The sequence below is a fragment of the Tamandua tetradactyla genome, chromosome 6 (genome assembly GCF_023851605.1).
Source record: "Tamandua tetradactyla isolate mTamTet1 chromosome 6, mTamTet1.pri, whole genome shotgun sequence".
In the NCBI taxonomy this organism is placed as follows: domain Eukaryota; kingdom Metazoa; phylum Chordata; class Mammalia; order Pilosa; family Myrmecophagidae; genus Tamandua; species Tamandua tetradactyla.
Genome location: NC_135332.1, coordinates 53,337,247 through 53,354,922, shown reverse-complemented (window position 1 = coordinate 53,354,922; position 17,676 = coordinate 53,337,247). Strand labels below are relative to the sequence as shown.

The 17,676-nt window shown below is 37.2% G+C and overlaps 1 protein-coding gene across 7 annotated transcripts in view; it reads right to left on the bottom strand.

The window, feature by feature from the left end:
- Window positions 1-1,464: 1,464 nt before the first annotated feature.
- The window catches only part of EFCAB5 (EF-hand calcium binding domain 5), a 136,302-nt gene continuing 120,090 nt past the window's right edge, over window positions 1,465-17,676 (bottom strand). For 6 of the 7 annotated variants that reach the window (XM_077165391.1, XM_077165390.1, XM_077165393.1 and 3 more), the window contains 5 exons: window positions 15,947-16,050; window positions 13,807-14,060; window positions 12,228-12,511; window positions 11,755-11,851; window positions 1,465-2,357 (listed from right to left, as the gene is read on the bottom strand). In XM_077165391.1, the coding sequence (XP_077021506.1) occupies window positions 2,170-2,357; window positions 11,755-11,851; window positions 12,228-12,511; window positions 13,807-14,060; window positions 15,947-16,050 (927 nt within the window). In that variant the 3' untranslated portion in view covers window positions 1,465-2,169. The remainder of the gene's footprint in view (window positions 2,358-11,754; window positions 11,852-12,227; window positions 12,512-13,806; window positions 14,061-15,946; window positions 16,051-17,676) is intronic. The other variant, XM_077165396.1, reaches the window with a different exon arrangement.

Here is a 17,676-nt window from a genome sequence, read left to right as displayed (position 1 = left end):
TTCCCAAACCATGGAAAACCAAAAGTATAAAGTGGTCTATACTACCCAGTGTCATTATTACTTGTAGGCTATGGAGAAAAAGCCAATTAAAAAAAAAAAAACTAACCAAGTCTAAGCTTCAGAGGTTTATGCAAATATCAATAAATCAATGTTATTACTAATATTATGCAAATACCAATAAATCAATATTAATAGTCAAATAAATGGATTAGATTTAAACCTACATAAATTCTTTATCAGGTATTGTTCAGGTGCCAGACCCAGCTTTTGCAAAGCATGGTTGGGGGCAGCTGCTAGATTGGAAAACATACCAGGCACAGAAGTGGACATGGTTTTATTGGGACTTACGAACAGAAGTTTTCCAGTGACTGCCAGGCAGATGCTTAGTGCTCCGCAAAGGGAACAGAAATGCACGAAGCAATATATGATTTCAGAACAAAGACATTTCATATAGTATGAGGACATCAGGTCTCTAGTATAATCATTAAAGGGGCCTAAGATCTGATGTTTTACTAAGTAAGGTTAGTGTTCAAGACTAATATACAATCACTGCCATTTTTTACATCGTCATTACACTCTTCCCCTCTCCAGGGAGATTACTTCCTATACCTTTGTCTTGCCTAAAGCTGGTTTGTTACCAGCTTTTAGAAAGAAGACCCAGGCATCTGGCTGCCACAGGTATAAATATTATCCTCTCTAAAAATGTAAACTCCTGGTGTTAAAGGATTGTATCTTCTGCAAATGATGCTTAAATAAATTCAACATTACTTGCTGGTTCCTTAATTTTAAAATAGTTTCAGTGAAACTGATAGCATGGTTGTTAGACTAGTAAGAAAGTTGGAAAATATTAGGAAGATGGTGTGGGCTGCCAGTAAAAGCAATAAACCAGAAATTAGAACACAGGGGCTTAGGTCCGCCTTCCCTCTTACTAGCTGTGACCTGAGCAACTCACTCTTTTAGCTTGTTTCCTCATATATAAAATGAGAATAATATCTGGGCTATCTATCTTATAGGTTATTGGGAGGATCAGATGAGCTAGTATATAAAAACACTTCAAACAAGTAAAGGGCCATGCAGATATGTATTTGTTATCATTAAGCTACATACCATTTAGTTAATTCCCATGCTAATGGTTTTAAAAGGTAGCATTGTGCTAAATCTACCCCTCTCCCTGATGCCTAAAATTCTATTTGCATTCACAGTGAGCTCTTTATAAGCTTATTCTGAAGCCATCAGGATATGTGGCTATCAGTTTAATATCTTTAACATTGTTCCTAGAAATGTTGCTCCAAATGCCCTGAAAAACCCTCTTCCAAATAAGAAACAGGCCTGTAGGTTAAAATTCATCTCCTAAGAGATGTGGACTGGTAATAACACTGCTATCTTATCAGAGAAGGTTAAAAAGGGACCTCCAATCTCAAATTATATTTGGAACACATCACATTTTGTCAACCAAATAAAGAAAATGAAGTTTAATTTCCCAAAATTTTATTAAAAATGGACTGTCATCGGATATCTTATTGCAAAGATGAAATCTAACAACAGAGCAGTAAAGTTTGCTGTAATAACAAGCTTTAAGTAAATATAAATTCTTTATACAGTTCTTGAATTTGAGAGCTTTTTGCCGTAAAAAGAGGTGTTTTCTTTTTTCCGTGAGTTTTCCCTCGAAGCTTTCTGCTCATTAAAACAGCCATTGAATTGTTAAGGTAAATGGGGAGTGGAGGAGGGGAGGGTTGGTGCTCAGATAACTTTGGAAAACTGGAAAACAATTCATAGTCCAAAAGTTTATTATTTGGTACTCTTTTGATGTAAAAACTGCCTCTCCCCACCCCTGCCCCACCCAAATCTTTTCTCTCCTTTTCTTTCCTTGTATTTTAAAAGAATTAAAATAACTTTACCCAGTCAACCACAGGCCCACGGTAAATACAAACCTCAAGCTGAAAGGCATCTACTAAATATATTCTATAACATACATAAATATATTTGGTTAGAACTGCCTTACCTGGATATTTTTTAGGTCATATTTCTCCTTAGTATGTTTAGTTTTAGAAAGTGCACAAGTAAATGTCTAGGAGCAAAATACTCCTATGTGACATTCCTTTCCAATTGAAAATGTTTTATAGTTAACAAAACTGAACATGACAAAAGTATCTTACAGTATCAATTCTATCAGTATTTCCCTAGCAAGCTCTCCCCTGGCATTTTTGCATACATATATGAGTCAGTCTTGGAGGGCAATGGGGGTGTAACATTTAGTTTTTTGTTTAGTTCCATTAGAGCCGAACAGATATGTGCCCAGTGGTATAGATATTCAATGGTGGTATTACCCAATTTCCATACTTCAATTCGGGAATGAGCTGCACCAAGAAAAAAAAAAGTTAGAAAGTGCATAGTTTTGTACTCTTATTATTAAAATAATATGTTCCAGTGTTCTGATTAAAGTGTGTTACATATGTTTGAGTCAAAACCATATAGCAGAATCTGGTTTAAATATGTAATTATAGGAAAAGAATAAACTTTGTTATAGTCATATAATAGATGACTACCCAGCAGCTGACAAAGAATTTAAATATATCCTTATGGATAATCTCAAAAACATATTGTTGAACACAAAAAACAAGTTGTAGAATAATATATACTTTAGGATACAATTTTTTTTTTTTTTTCACATGGACAGGCACCAGGAACCAAACCTGGGTCTCTGGCATGGCAGGCGAGACCTATGCCACTGAACCACCATGGCCCGCCCCCAGATACAATTTTACAAATTAAAAAAAAAAAAACCTGCAAAATTATCTTACACTTTGAAGGTGCATGGGTGGTTTAGTGTTAGAATGCTTGCTTTCCATGTGGGAGACCCGGATTCGAATCCCAGACCATGCATCCAAGGGAAAAAAATTGTCTTACACTGTTTATGGATTCATAAGCATGTGGTAAAAGAAATCATGCATGAAACAGATAAACACCAAATTCATAATAGTATTATCTCTAGAGAGGAAGAAAAGGCAATGGGACCAGGGAGGGGTAGTAAGCCACATCTGTTCCTTATAATACTTTATTTCTTTAAAAAAAGGTGTGACCACAAATGAAATCAGAAAGAAAGATAGACGATAAAAATTGAGATGGTATAATCTACGAATGCCTAGAGTGTATAATGATACAAATGTGCAAATTTAAAAAATTGTTTTTGCATGAGGAAGAACATATGAATGTCATTATTGCAGGGTGTTGAAAATCGATAATAATCAATATTTTAAAATTTTAACTTATGTGTGAGACTAAAGCAAAAAATGTTCATTTGGTACAAAATTTATATTTTGATTAGTGCGTTTCCTAATATAACTTATGTAGACAGCTTAATTGAACACTATAAGTACATAGAATCTTGATTAGGGCATGAGATTCTAATCTCATGGTTTGTTGGTTTGTCCAGAGTGATGCCCCGATAAATCCCAGAGTGATTTAAGCAGTGACTAAAAAGTATATGCAAAGTCCCCTTCAGGGAATGATGGGAAAGGAGGAAAATTCAACTTGCTGAAGTTGAATTCTTGATATTCTCACAAGCAGGGCAGACAACCAATGCAATAGGCTGAGCTCCCAATCTTGGGGTTTGTTCATATGAAACTTAACCCCACAAAGGATAGGTCAAGCCTACTTAAAATTAGGCCTCAGAGTCACCCCCAAGAGAACCTCTTTTGTTGCTCAGATGTGGCCTCTATCTCTAGCCAACACAATAAGCAAACTCACTGCCCTCCCCCTGTCTATGTGGGACATGACTCCCAGGGGTGTGGACCTTCCTGGCAATGTGGGACAGAAATCCTAGAATGAGCTGAGACTCAGCATCAAGGGATTGAGAAAACCTTCTCAACCAAAAGGGGGAAGAGCGAAATGAGACCAAAATAAAGTGTCAATGGCTGAGAGATCCCAGAGTTGAAAGGTTATCCTGGAGGTTATTCTTACACATTAAATAGATATCATCTTGTTAGTCAAGATGTAATGGAGAGGCTGGAGGGAACTGCCCGAAAATGTAGCGCTGTGTTCCAGTAGCCACGTTTCTTGAAGATGATTGTATAATGATATAGCTTTCACAATGTGACTGTGTGATTGTGAAAACCTTGTGTCTGATGCTCCTTTTATATACCTTATCAACAGATGAGTAAAACATATGGAATAAAAATAAATAATGGGGCGAACAAATGTTAAACTTAGATTGAAATGCTAGTGATCAATGAAAGGGAGGGGTAAGGGGTATGGTATGTATGAATTTTTTTCTGTTGTCTTTTTATTTCTTTTTCTGAATTGATGCAAATGTTCTAAAAAATGATCATGACAATGAATATACAACTACGTGATATTGTGAATTACTGATTATATATGTAGAACGGAATGATCATATGTTAAGAATGTTTGTGTTTCTTTGTTGTCATATTTTTTTAATTTAAAAAATTAATAAAAAAAAAATCCAAAGTGACCGACCAGCCACAGCCAGCAAACTCAGCTTTCCAGAAAGAAAAGTACACTGCCGACTGAGAATGCCTTCCATTTCAGGCAGTAAAATCACCAACTTTAGTGATGGCGTGAAATGCAAATCAACATTAAATAGTGGACATGGACCTTTTCAGAAGTATGAATGAAAACAAAACAGATATAGGCTGTCTGAGTGTCAAAAAAAAAAAAAAAAAGTGTGACCAAAACAAAAAAAGCAAAGAAAGAAAAATAGAAAAAAAAAAGTGTGACTCAAATTTGGCATAATGTTAACGTTGGATATAGAATATAGTTTGGTAATGACTACACAGATATTATTCTCTATACTTCTATGTTTGAACTATTTCCCAGTTAAAAATAATTTAAAAATACATAGTCATTGCACACTATTACATGTTTAGTTTGTTAAACTGCAAAATGTTAAACTGCCATTGAAAAGTTATTTTTTCCCAGGAGTCAGTGACAAGAATTCAGATAGAATGGTACAATGGAAAGAGTATTTACTTAAGAGTTGGACAAATTATGGATTCCAATCTTGTCTCTACTCAACTAACTTTATGATCTTGAGCAGGTCACTTAATTGCTCTGAGCCTCAGTTTCCTCTTCCATAAAAAGAGAGATAATTCCTCAGAATCATTATGAAGATTAATGAGAAGAGATATACGGAGATCTGTTACCAAGTAGTTGCTCAAAAAATGTTAACTACCCTCCTTCTCTCATCCTTTTATTCATCGAAAAATTAGTAAAACCATTTTTATTAGTTCCAGAGAGGAACACAGTGCCTAGCCCATAAATAATTGATTTGAATAGACTGAATATTAAGTTATAATTGAAAAAGAAGTTTAAGTATCAAAAATGTTTGATTTAATAGCTCAGGAACAATGATGACAATTATATTAGTCATAGATATCTATTAGAATTGCAAAACACAACAAATTTTATTTCCCTGACTTCTATCAAGAGGTAGAACAGAATTCCAGGAATTAGCTTTCAATTTCCTAGGGTTTTTGAATTATTACAGCAAAAGGTATAATATGGGATACAAAAGGCATGTAAAGTGTGGGAAATTGTCACAAGTATCAATTTTATTTGAGGCTGGCTTTAAAACACATGGGCTCTCATTTTAACACACAGCTGCACATACTGTCTTGTCTTGCTCGATTGTAAGTGTTCAATAAATGTTAAATTAAAACATCATTAAATTATGGAATAATTGAATTTTTTCAAATACTAAAAGTCTTTCCAGATTATAGCTCAGTAATAGTGATGATTATGAATAAAAACAAAAATAGATACCAGTCATGAAAGCATACTAAAAATACCTGATTCATCTCATTTTATGGGCAATACTAGACCCATCAACATTCATACTTAAAATACTGAGGGTGCATTTGTTATAATCTATCCCTTTTTGTATTATTGTATTCCTGAAACCTTTACAAAGTAAATGGTATAGGTTTCCAATTATTATTTTGATGATCTTTATTATTGTTCTGAAGTTATGAAGCTAAATAAATAACAGTTCACCCTAGGACACTTCTAAAACCAGTACTAATTTTCTGATATGTAATAGCTCTGCTGCTCCCACAGCTTTTATCCTAAGCTTCCCAAATCTGCATTGAGAGCTCTGTTCCCTTGACGCCTGCCCCAATATTCTTATCTGAACATCCAAATAAGCAGAACCCTATCTGCAGCCATTATTAATGGCTAGTCTGCCATCTCCACGGTGACTCAAGGACACGGGCAAGAGGGAGGACGAGGTCGCTCCCCCTTCACAAGCCCCTGTTTTTTATTTCCTGTCTTATTGTTACCGGGGACAGAAGCTCCGAACCCGTCTGGACGGTGGTTCCTGCTTGTCTGCCCTTTGCAATGAGAGATAGATGCCTTAACAATGATTCCTCTAATGAAGCCGCTGGGCGCTTTGCTGGATTCTCCAATAACAGTTGAGAACTACTGCCCCCTTGTGGTGGAGAGATGCCAGATCTTTGTAGTTTGGCAGATCGCAGAGCAAGTTCTCACAGACTTAGTAATGTTTTCAAACGGATATACCATTTTTATTTCTTTCCTAAGCATAAAAGATGATGCTTTTGTACTTTACCCTGGCAAAGGTTGTAAAGTTATTTGCAGATGTCTAAGAATCTGTTTGTGGATCTGCTAATTCAGGAAATTTTATTATGGTATTTTTGCAGGTTGTAGTTTAATCAAACTTTTAATTACATAGAGAATTATCCTGGAAACACTGGGATATTACAAGATATTTCCAAATTAAAAATCCATTTCTAGATCCCTGCTTTAATACTGGATTAATTAAGTTAAATCCTTTTTGGGAATTTCAGACAATTAGTAAAGATGGGCAAAGCAAAAAGAATAAAATACTTAAAACTAAACTTTAGGTCCAAAAGTTAAAGCATAATGTTCTTTTAAACTAACAACTAACCCAAGATCAGCAGCATTTTTCAAATGTTCCTCTCCTTTGTCATTAGTTCTAGTTTTCGTTCTTATATTTCTACTGTTTATATACTCTATGTCAGTCCTTAATTTTACTGAGCTGGAGGTTCATGCATACTTAAAAGTGTGTGTATATATGTGAATTTCAATCAGTTTTTATGTTAGCAGGAGAACTCATATGTCATGGCAGTTGGTCACATCATATGTCACTGCTAATTTAATATGGACCCAAAGGCACCACAGAGCACTACTTCCCAAGAAAGAAATCAGTGTCACTGGGGAAGGTAAATATACATTGTTCTTGAGTTATCAAAGCTTAGGTGGACATTTGTTTCAAGCAGAACACAGGGTTTTTGCCAGTATATTAGTTTCATTCCTGTTGAAGGCATAACTTCTGTACAATACCGCATTTATTGGCTTTTTATCATGATGGTGCTATATATCAAATTACATGTGAATTGAAATTAATGCAATTTATCTTTACACAAATTCATAGTTTAATGCTGTGGCCTCTGAACTCTTTTGATCAGGTAAAAATTTTGAACATAGGGCGGGCCACGGTGGCTCAGCAGGCAAGAATGCTTGCCTGCCATGCCAGAGGACCTGGGTTCGATTCCCAGTGCCTGCCCATGTATAAAAATAAATAAATAAATAATTAAAAAATTTTAAAAAATTAAAAATTTTTGAGCATGAGTCCCAATATATGCATGTTTCTAAATTATTTTAAAACATTTTTAAACAAAAGGTAGAAATTAGAAAATGAGATAAAACCTTTTAAAATAAAAGTCCTATGATATTTTTCTTGCATCCCAAAAGGCAGTCTTTTAGACCTTCTGGGTGCTCTACTTTGGAGGCTATAATATGATTTTAAAAATCCTTTTTGGATGAAAGACTGTTTTAACATCTATGAAATGAAAAAAAATCTGAGTGTCAGAGGAGCCTGAAAAATATATTTACCTTAAATAGAGAAAATGTTCTCATAAAACTAATTTTTTTAAACCTTTAATCAGAGCAGCAGTGATGTTACCAAGACAAGTAAAACCATTTTTAGTTGCTTCTTTTAATCCAGCCGCTGTTGGAAAACTTTAAAATTTAAAATAAAAAAGATTTGAATTTTGTATAAAGCAATTAAGAACAATGATCACCTTGGTTCCTTGGTATAATGGAAAGCCCGGCCTCTTTAACATCCCTATCCCTGATGCTCAGATATTGAGAGCTAATGTTTATTAAGCATTTAGTTTGGTCAGGCACAGTGCTAAGCTTTTGTACACATCATGTCATAATCATACATGTATATGTATATATATACTGTATTAATCTTTACAGCAGCCCTATGAAATAGGTATCATTATTATCACTATTTTATAGATAAGAAAATTGAGTATCAGAGAGGTTGGTAATTTGTCCAAGGCCACACACATTCTAAATAAGGAATGGAGACTCAAAAAAGCCTTGTCACAGAAGTGGTTAGATAAGAAGACGCTCCAGAAGAGGCTGCATCTTAAGCATAAATAGCACTAGCGCCCTGATGTTTGCATTAATGGCTTCATTATGAAAGCAAAAAATTCAGTACAAAAAACAGAAAGAGAAGTGCTAATTTGATTTTCTTTTGTTCTCCTGAATAATTTGGAACTGAAAATAGTAGTCTGCACATATGGGAAATGGCTCAAGCATCTAGGCCCCAGGTCTTTGCCAAACCCAAAAATAGTCTATTATACTCTTTCCTCAGAACAGTGTATGAGAGTGAGTACTTGTACAATATCTTAATGAAAAGTGCCCTTTAAGCGCTTCTTGCCAGTTCTAAAGCTGAACTGACAGTTTCTCCTTCAGAACCTGAAATCTATGAGCAACTTATAAATGGCACACTCTGGGCTCTCCATTAAACCCAGGCTAGCTAAGATGACCAGCTTTTTAAATTTCCTACAAATAGAAGCCAATACGCCCTGAAAGGGGCCTTTATCTGTGACAATTAAGTTCAAGGTACAGAGAACTATAAGGGAATTTCTAGGGCAATGTGAGCATCCAAAGGGTCCAAATTAACAGGACAGAGCAATGTTCTTGGCTTCTTGTCCATTTCACTCTGGTCCATTTAAAAGAACCAGGCATACCCTTAGAGTTACAGATTTGACTCAGTGCTGTATTAGTATTTGTTATTTCTGGATAGTTGATAGAATCTTGTGAAAGGTTCCAGTCTGGTCTTAGCTATATAGTGGGGAGTTGCAGAAAAGTGTTTGTCCACATTGGAGAATAACAAGGGCAGAAAGCATCACCATGGTGATGGCAGCAAAATTAGGGAAAGATCTCCCAGAAAGGTGAATCTTTTTTAAATTTATTTATTAATTAAAAAAATTTAACAAACGAACTAAAACATTAACATATATAATCAGTAATTCACAGTATCATCACTTAGTTGCATATTCATCATTTCTTAGAACATTTGCATTAATTCAGAAAAAGAAATAAAAAGACAACAGAAAAAGAAATAAAACAAAAACAGGAAAAAAAAGATTATACCTACCATACCCCTTTCCCCTTGCTTTCATTCATCATTAGCACTTCAAACTAAATTTATTTTAACATTTGTTCCCCCTATTATTAATTTTTATTCCATATGTTCTACTGGTTTGTTGACAAGGTAGATAAAAGGAGCATCAGACACAAAGTTTTCACAATCACACAGTCACATTGTGAAAGCTATATCATTATTCAATCATCCTCAAGAAACATGGCTACTGGAACACAGCTCTACATTTTCAGGCAGTTCCCTCCAGCCTCTCCATTACATCTTGAATAACAAGGTGATAGCTACTTAATGCGTAAGAATAACCTCCAGGATAACCTCTCGACTCTGTTTGGAATCTCTCAGCCATTGACACTGTCTCATTTCACTCTTCCCCCTTTTGGTAGAGAAGGTTTTCTCAACCCCTTGATGCTGAGTCTCAGTTCATTCTAGGGAGGAAGGTGAATCTTAAGGACAAGAAATTATCAGGGCTGTGAGTCCAGCCATCCTTCCCCTAGTGGTGGGACCTATTTCTTGGGGGAAAATGGTGTTTTTTAATTGAGGAAGACCAAGTTGTTGTTTTTTTATAGATGGTGATGGCATTGAGGCTCTGGCTGCTTTGGCACAGGAGGAGCCCCGGAGCCCCTACAGGGTAACAGGAGGGCCTGGGGAACTCCTGCTGAGACTACGTCTATGGACTTGTGGACACTTGGATGTAGGCTTGGGAAAGAAGTATGGCCTCTTGGCACACACACATATTCCAGACATCAAAGTGATTCTGGTGACACTTTCAATGTGGGGATGGGTCTTCTTGCCTTTAGAGCTAAGAACATTTCCCTGGGGCAACATCTATCCAGCCCCCCTCAGAGGAGTCATGGGAGAAGAATAGGACATTCTACAGAAAGACCAGGTGAAGTTGGCAGCAGAGGTCCAAAGTGTAGTGGGAAGCATGGATCCTTGAGAAGGTGGTCAGGTCTCGAGTCTCTCCAGATACAAGAGGCTAACTATTAGGTGTCACTTTTAGGCAAAAGTGACAGAGGGTAGTGGGCTGTTGAGTGTTACTGTGTGCACAGTTGTCTGGAAGTGGTTACTGGAGTCATTAGGTCACCAGAGGGAATGGAAGCATCATTCCCATGTAATGGCACAGCCTTAGGAAGGCAGACTATTAAACAAAGCTCAGTGTCCCTACATAGATGACTGCCTTAACATAAAGGCAGGTCACAGTTGCCTGGAGAGCCAACAGAATATAAAATGCCCCCTTCTATAACTGTACTCTGATGCAGTAGGGTATACTAAGAAAGTGTGGGTATTCTACCAGCCCAATTTTACCTTCTTTGCAAAATGATTAGTTTGGAAGGCCTGGTGAGTTAGGAGCTATTGTCCAGCAGTCCCTCCCCATACAGGCAGAACCTATAGATGCTGTTGGTGGCATTTCATGCTGGGTGAAGTCTTTGATTATGGGTCTTACTTAAAGCTGATAGGAGGCTTGGGTAAACTTTGAGCAGCAGACTGCCCTTCCAGAGGATACTTCTACTTCTGGTACAAACAGAAAGTTTGTACCAAAGAGTTCCCATCCCCTCTCCCAAACAGGATGCTTAGAATTTCTTCATACAATTGCATCTGAATGAGAAAGGGTGGCATGGAATTTGGGCAGCCTGTGAACTTTCTCGATTACTGCAATGAAATAGCAGTGGGGAGGGGAGCCTTTGGAATTTTGGCTTCCTGCAGAGCATGGTTCTGTTAGCTGCAGTTGGCCTTCCTTCCACCCGAGGGCACTGTTGGTATGCAGAAAATGGTGGGGAACGTTGGAGGAAAAATTTATGTGGCCTGTTCTCTGTTGATCTAATCGCTTGCCTTTTCCAAACTGGGAACCTCACTGCTCTCCATTCTTGCTGATTCTCATTTTCCAAATAGGCTACAATTCTAGTTTGTGTAGACTCATGATCTATTATTTTCTTTCATTCTTTATTGAAAGTAAAGATAATAATAGCCTTTATGTTTAAAGTAATCACTCCCAATCCTTAAAGCAATCCCTATCACTTTTATTTTTTTTTAATGAATAATGCACATATAGTCAATAAGTGGGATAGAAATTTACTTTGAGTTTTCATATGTGTGGCTAGATACTCACTTCGGGGAATGCAGTGGATTATAGACAATGTCCTCCTCTTAGAAGACTTATGATCAGAACTGTTTCTTCTTGCAAACTCAATTTACAAACCACTAGCTTTATTCTCCACACCCCCCCCCAAATTTCTGAATTGCAAGTATGATATATTGCTGTCGATATAGACTTATATCATAATTAAGTGGAAATTTACCTCTGATATATCCATCAATGAGCTTTAAATTAACTTCCACATGGCTAGCAGTTGGATCAAAGGTACAGATATTCTCCACTAACTGTCTGCTAACATGCTGTGAAGAACAAAAGAAACACTATGGTGTCACCAGCAAGTGGAAATATGGTGCCCAGTTTGCCAGTTGACATAACTGCATTTATATAAACTTTAAAACTGGCTAAACCGATCTATGGTTTTAGAAATCAGGATTGTAGTCCTGACTGTAATCAGGGTTAGTGTGTGTGCGTGTTGGGGGCAGTGTGATTGGGAGAGGGCAAAAAGGATGGGGCTGCTGCTAATGTACTATTTCTTGATCTAGGTGCTGTTTACATGGATGTGTTCAATGTGTGAAAATTCTAGGATTTGTACACTTATGATCTGTGCAATTTTGATTTGTACATTTAAATTTATATAGGTTATATTACAAGAAAAAGAATACTTAAAAAACTTACCAGTTTATACTTATCCCAATCCTCAAATAATTCCAACTCTGGATGAAAGAACAAGATAACCCCCATCAGAATGTCATGCACTAGGTGTGTGTTGGCTTCCAAGTCCTGAGACAGGCCAGTTAGGTCTTCAGGAGGTTTTGGCTCTTCTAGACGATTACAGTCATAGAGCAACAGCAACACAAAATCACTGGAATCAAGCAGTTGGATGCTTTCCTGCAGCTCCTGCAGCATGATTCGGAAGAAGATAATTCCTGCACGCCGGACTTCCCCTACATTTTCAATCTCTGGAATAACAGAGTGGTATCCAACGTTGTTGTTCAGTCATTTGCTACTTTTTCTTAGGATTCTGAGTATTTTATAGAAACGCTTTTATTTTTTCAGAACAAAAAAGACCATATCCTATGGATTTAAACAATCTTAGTTTCTCTAGCCATGAAATCAAAAGGTAGAAAGTAAAATTACACCTGAAATTTTGCAGGAAAAAGTTGTGAGGAAAGGAGAAAACTTGCATTTTGAAGTTTGAATACCCACTTTCCCCCATATTGGTTATGTTGTCCTCTAAACCTTCTTTTCTATAAGAATGGGGCTGATCCCTATCTCCCTGGTGAGCAGTGCAAATAACATGAGATGATATATGTGAAAATGCCTCATCTCCGAACTGGCACATTGTCAATGCTCAAAATATATGAGTTTTCTGCTTTTTTCTTATCTGACCCTATGCAATGACCAGAAACCTTTCATATTAATCCCATATGGTGTTATTCTCATAATTCTGTTCACTTCAGTCTAGGGACCTAAAGGTTTCCATATTTTCTTTTCTCCCTCCTCCCAAGCTGGTTTGTGCTAAGTGTAGCCTGGTGGATGTGGAATCACAAGAACTATGTTCTGGTCTTGGCTCTGTCTCTAGTTTGCTCTTGGACCTTTGATGATCCACTTAACTTTTTTTTTTGGAATGGGTAGGCTCCCGGAATTGAACCTGGGACTCTGGCATGGCAGGCATGTATTCTCCCACTAAGCCACCATTGCCCACCCTCCATTTTACTTTTAAGTGCTTTAGCTTCTTTATCTGTAAAATGAAATGCCTGAACTAATTAATGCAACTTTGAAAAGAGCATGGTCTTTGGAGTTACCCAATCTTGGGTTCAAATCCCGCCTTCACCACTTGTAAACTGTTTAATTTGTGGGCAGTTGTTTAGCTTCTCTGAGCTTCATTTTCCTTGCCCATAAAATGGGGTAATCACCATTCCCCTCACAGGGCTATAGTAAGGATTAAAGCAAATAACACATTAAAAGTGCTTGATACATAATGAGGCATTTAATAAACGCTAGTTCCATAATGTCTTTAAAAGCCCCTCCAGTTCTAAAACTATATGATTCTAACCAAGATAATGTGATTCCTTATCCTTTGCTCCAATTTATGGCCCATACTTAAGCCCAAGACTGCATGAGGAATTCCTTTCACATGGAAAGATCTGTATATTGCAACAATTCATTTTAGAAAATGCATCCTTCATCACACCGTGAATTCCCCCAGAACCATTAAACCCACAAACCCAGAATGTTGTCATATTTACAATACCTAAGACATATTTTTTCTTTATCTCTCCAGAGAATTCTCCTAGTATTTCATAGCAGGCAGCTTGTACCACCTTCATCATTTTCTGTAGATCTTTATATTCTTGATACAACAACATCCTACTCAGGCCAATGTTAAAATCAAGGACTCCCAGAACCTTTCCTGTTCTCTCACGAAGTGGAATTACTATGTGGGTTTCTCCACAGGCAGAGGCCAAAATAACTTCTGAACTGTCCACACACTTGAAGAGGAAATCTCTGAAACCAAAACCAAATAAGCATAATGTTTACAACATTCCACCCAAACACTGAATCACTCTATTGTGCTTGCTACTCTCCAACCACACCAGCCCTTTTTTGCTGTTTTACTGCTTTGAACACTCTACTCTTTGATTTCACGTGCTGTCTCCCTCAGTTTACTCAGGTCTCAGCTCAAACGTCACTTCCTCAGAGAAGCCTTCCTTGACCATCCAATCTAAAGTGGCAGCACCCAAATCACTCTCCATCAAGATACCCTGCTTTATTGTCTTTACTATACTTAAACTTATCTAAAGGTGTTCATTTTTTGTTTACTTGTTGCCCAATAAATATTGGTTGAATGCAAGAAGGAATAGTGGGTGTGCGAGGCTGGATTCCCTAAAAGCGAAGGTTGAGACAGGGATGCTTGTCTAAAACTTATTAAGGGAATACTACCAGGAAAAACCTGTAAGGAGTGAGAGAAGGGGGAGAAGGTAAGCAAAAATGTGATTTCAGGTGAAGTCTGGCCTCAACCTGATCCTAAGGCTCTGGAAGTTAAATTGTATCACTGAGTCTGTTCCACCTTGTGGCCAGAGATTGGGGCCTTTGAATGCTAGCACTGGTCAATCACTGGCTCTAAGCTACTAGGTGTGTGTGGGTAGGGGTGGGGGGGTGTTTACATAATTCCCAGTGAGGGGCTCTAATCACTCAAGGGCATTCTTTCAAAGAAAATTACTGTACCTGCAGCAACTGGCATAAGAGGTATCTGGGATCTGGACAGGGTATTGATGGCATTTGCTTCAGTGAGGGACCTAAGATTTTCATAGAAATATAGTAGCTGCTTCTTTCTCTAGTGAGGCATAGACATGTTTCTTTTAATCTCTTTACTCCTTTTCCCCATCTATATTGACATTTCTTTGTGATATTTAAAAAAAGTTCATGATTTGCATAGCTTCAAAAAGATACAGTTCCTAATATCAATCTCATAATCATAGGTAAGATTATAGTTCTTGCCCCTCCATGCTGCTAAGCCATGACTTTGTGTCTTTATATCCCTGGTAATGATGCATTACAATAAATTTTTCAGGTATACTAATAAAGTCAATAGGTCAATAGAGTCCCTCAAAAGACAGCTGCTCTAAGTTACACAATGGAAACCAAGGTTGAGTCTGGGTGATCCAGGGACTCCTGTAAAACTCTTGACCAGCACAAGGAATAATTATGTGGAAAAGAGCTTGAAACTGAATGAGCATTTTAGAATGAGGCCAAACTAAAGTTTAATTACCTTAATTGGCTTAAATGTCACATCACCTACTAGTCTGAGACAGGGTTACTACTTGCTCAACTACTACCCTTAGGAAGCGGTCAATCTCTTTTACAATAAGTAAGTTATCAGTTTAGATCTGTTTTGCATCTGTCCACAGTTTAGTAGTGTCCCTTGCATTCCACAGGTAAGAGTCATTTCCAGTCATTATTAAAGATGACATTTCTCTGTGTCCTCTCCTCCTTTGTTCCTGCCTGTCTTCTTGAAATATTAAATCACACATTCACAAGCAAGCTAACATTAACAGATAAGCTTTTATAAGTGAATTGGGTGTATTGTTCAAATTCATGTTGGGTTTTTGTTGAATTCCATGTTTACAAGAAAATCATAGAAAATAAAACATGGTCATGCTTTAAAAAAAACAATTTTAATATAAAAGACAAATGAAATTTGTTTTTAAAAAGGATTTGGGGGTAAAGGAGTTAATATATCCCATGAAGATGAATGTCTATGGGAATTTTTTTCAACCAATCACAATGAGAGTCAGGTATACTAATAAGAGGCAGTAGCTGTGTTTTTTCCAATCTATCACCGCATCAGGGAATATGTCCTGGCAGTAAAACAAAACAGAAGTGGCTCATACCTGAAGATGCATGACTTCCTGAAGACGGTCGGGGGATTTGTGTGGATTTCTGTTAGACCCAGGTACCCTGTAATCATCATATTGCGTAAAACATAGTCTGAATCCTTGAAAAGAGGAAGAAGTTTCATTGTAGAGAGGACTAATTAGACTTCATATTCTTAGTAAAGCTTTGGGGATCACATAAGTAGAAAAAATTTTTTAAAAGTTTAGAAGACCTCCAGCTTTTAGAATAGTGACATTTTACTTATCCATTACCATTAAAGAATAAGGTGTTCCAAAAAAGAAAATTTCAAAAAATAAGATTGCTTTAAATGCACAAACTTATTTTTATAATTGTGATAAAATAATATTGATAACATTGCATAAAAATTTGAAAAATGCAGAAAAGCCCAAAGAAAATAAGCAGAATAAAAATAAAATTCAGAGAGACTTTTGTCCTCATCACTTCCTCAAAACTGCTATTGTCTAGTTACTAGTGACTCTGTCATTTTGAAGTCTATCAGTCATTCCCCAGTCCTCATCTCACCCTACCTCTTAGCAGCATTATTCACTGTAGTAAATCACTCCCTTCTTTTTTTTTATTTTAACATTTGTTCCCCCTATTATTTATTTTTATTCCATATGTTCTACTCATCTGTTGACAAGGTAGATAAAAGGAGCATAAGACACATGGTTTTCACAATCACACAGTCACACTGTGAAAGCTACACCATTATACAATCATCATCAAGAAACATGGCTACTGGAACACAGCTCTACATTTTCAGTCATTTCCTTCCAGCCTCTACCTTTCCTCTTGGATAACAAGGTGACATCAACTTAATGAGTAAGAATAACCTCCAGGATAACCTCTCGACTCTGTTTGGAATCTCTCAGCCATTGACACTTTGTCTCATTTCACTCTTCCCCCTTTTGATCGAGAAGGTTTTCTCAATCCCTTGATGCTGGGTCTCAGCTCATTCTAGAGTTTTTCTCAATCCCTTGATGCTGGGTCTCAGCTCATTCTAGAGTTTTTCTCAATCCCTTGATGCTGAGTCCCAGCTCATTCTCGGATTTCTGTCCCACGCTGCCAGGAAGGTCCACACCCATGGGAGTCATGTCCCACATAGACAGGGGAAGGGTGGTGAGTTTTCTTGTTGTGTTGGCTGGAGAGAGAGGCCACATCTGAGCAACAGAAGAGGTTCTCTAGGTGGTGAGTCTTAGGCCTAATTTTAAGTAGGCTTGACCTATCCTTTGTGGGGTTAAGTTTCATATGAACAAACCCCAAGACTGGGGTCTCAGCCTATAGCTTTGGTTGTCCACACTGCTTGTGAGAATATCAAGAATTCAACTTGGGGAGGTTGAATTTTCCCCCGTTCTCTCCATTCCCCAAAGGGGACTTTGCAACACTTTTCCGCTCACTGATCAAATCACTCTAGGATTCATCAGGGCATCACACTGGACAAACCAACAGAATCTCATATTCTACCCAAGGTTCCATGTACTTATGTCGTTCAACCAAGCTATCTACATAAGTTACATTAGGAAATGCACTAGTCAAAATACCCTCCTCTACCATTTTGCCTTTTGGCTTTTATATGTCCTTCTAATTTTCCTTCTTTTTACCTTTACTCATAGTCTTCCTTTCTATGCTCTTCACCACACCTCTCTCTTCTGCCTTCGTATCTGTCTCTAGTGCTCCCTTTAGTATTTCTTGCAGAGCTGCTCTCTTGGTCACGAATTCTCTCAGT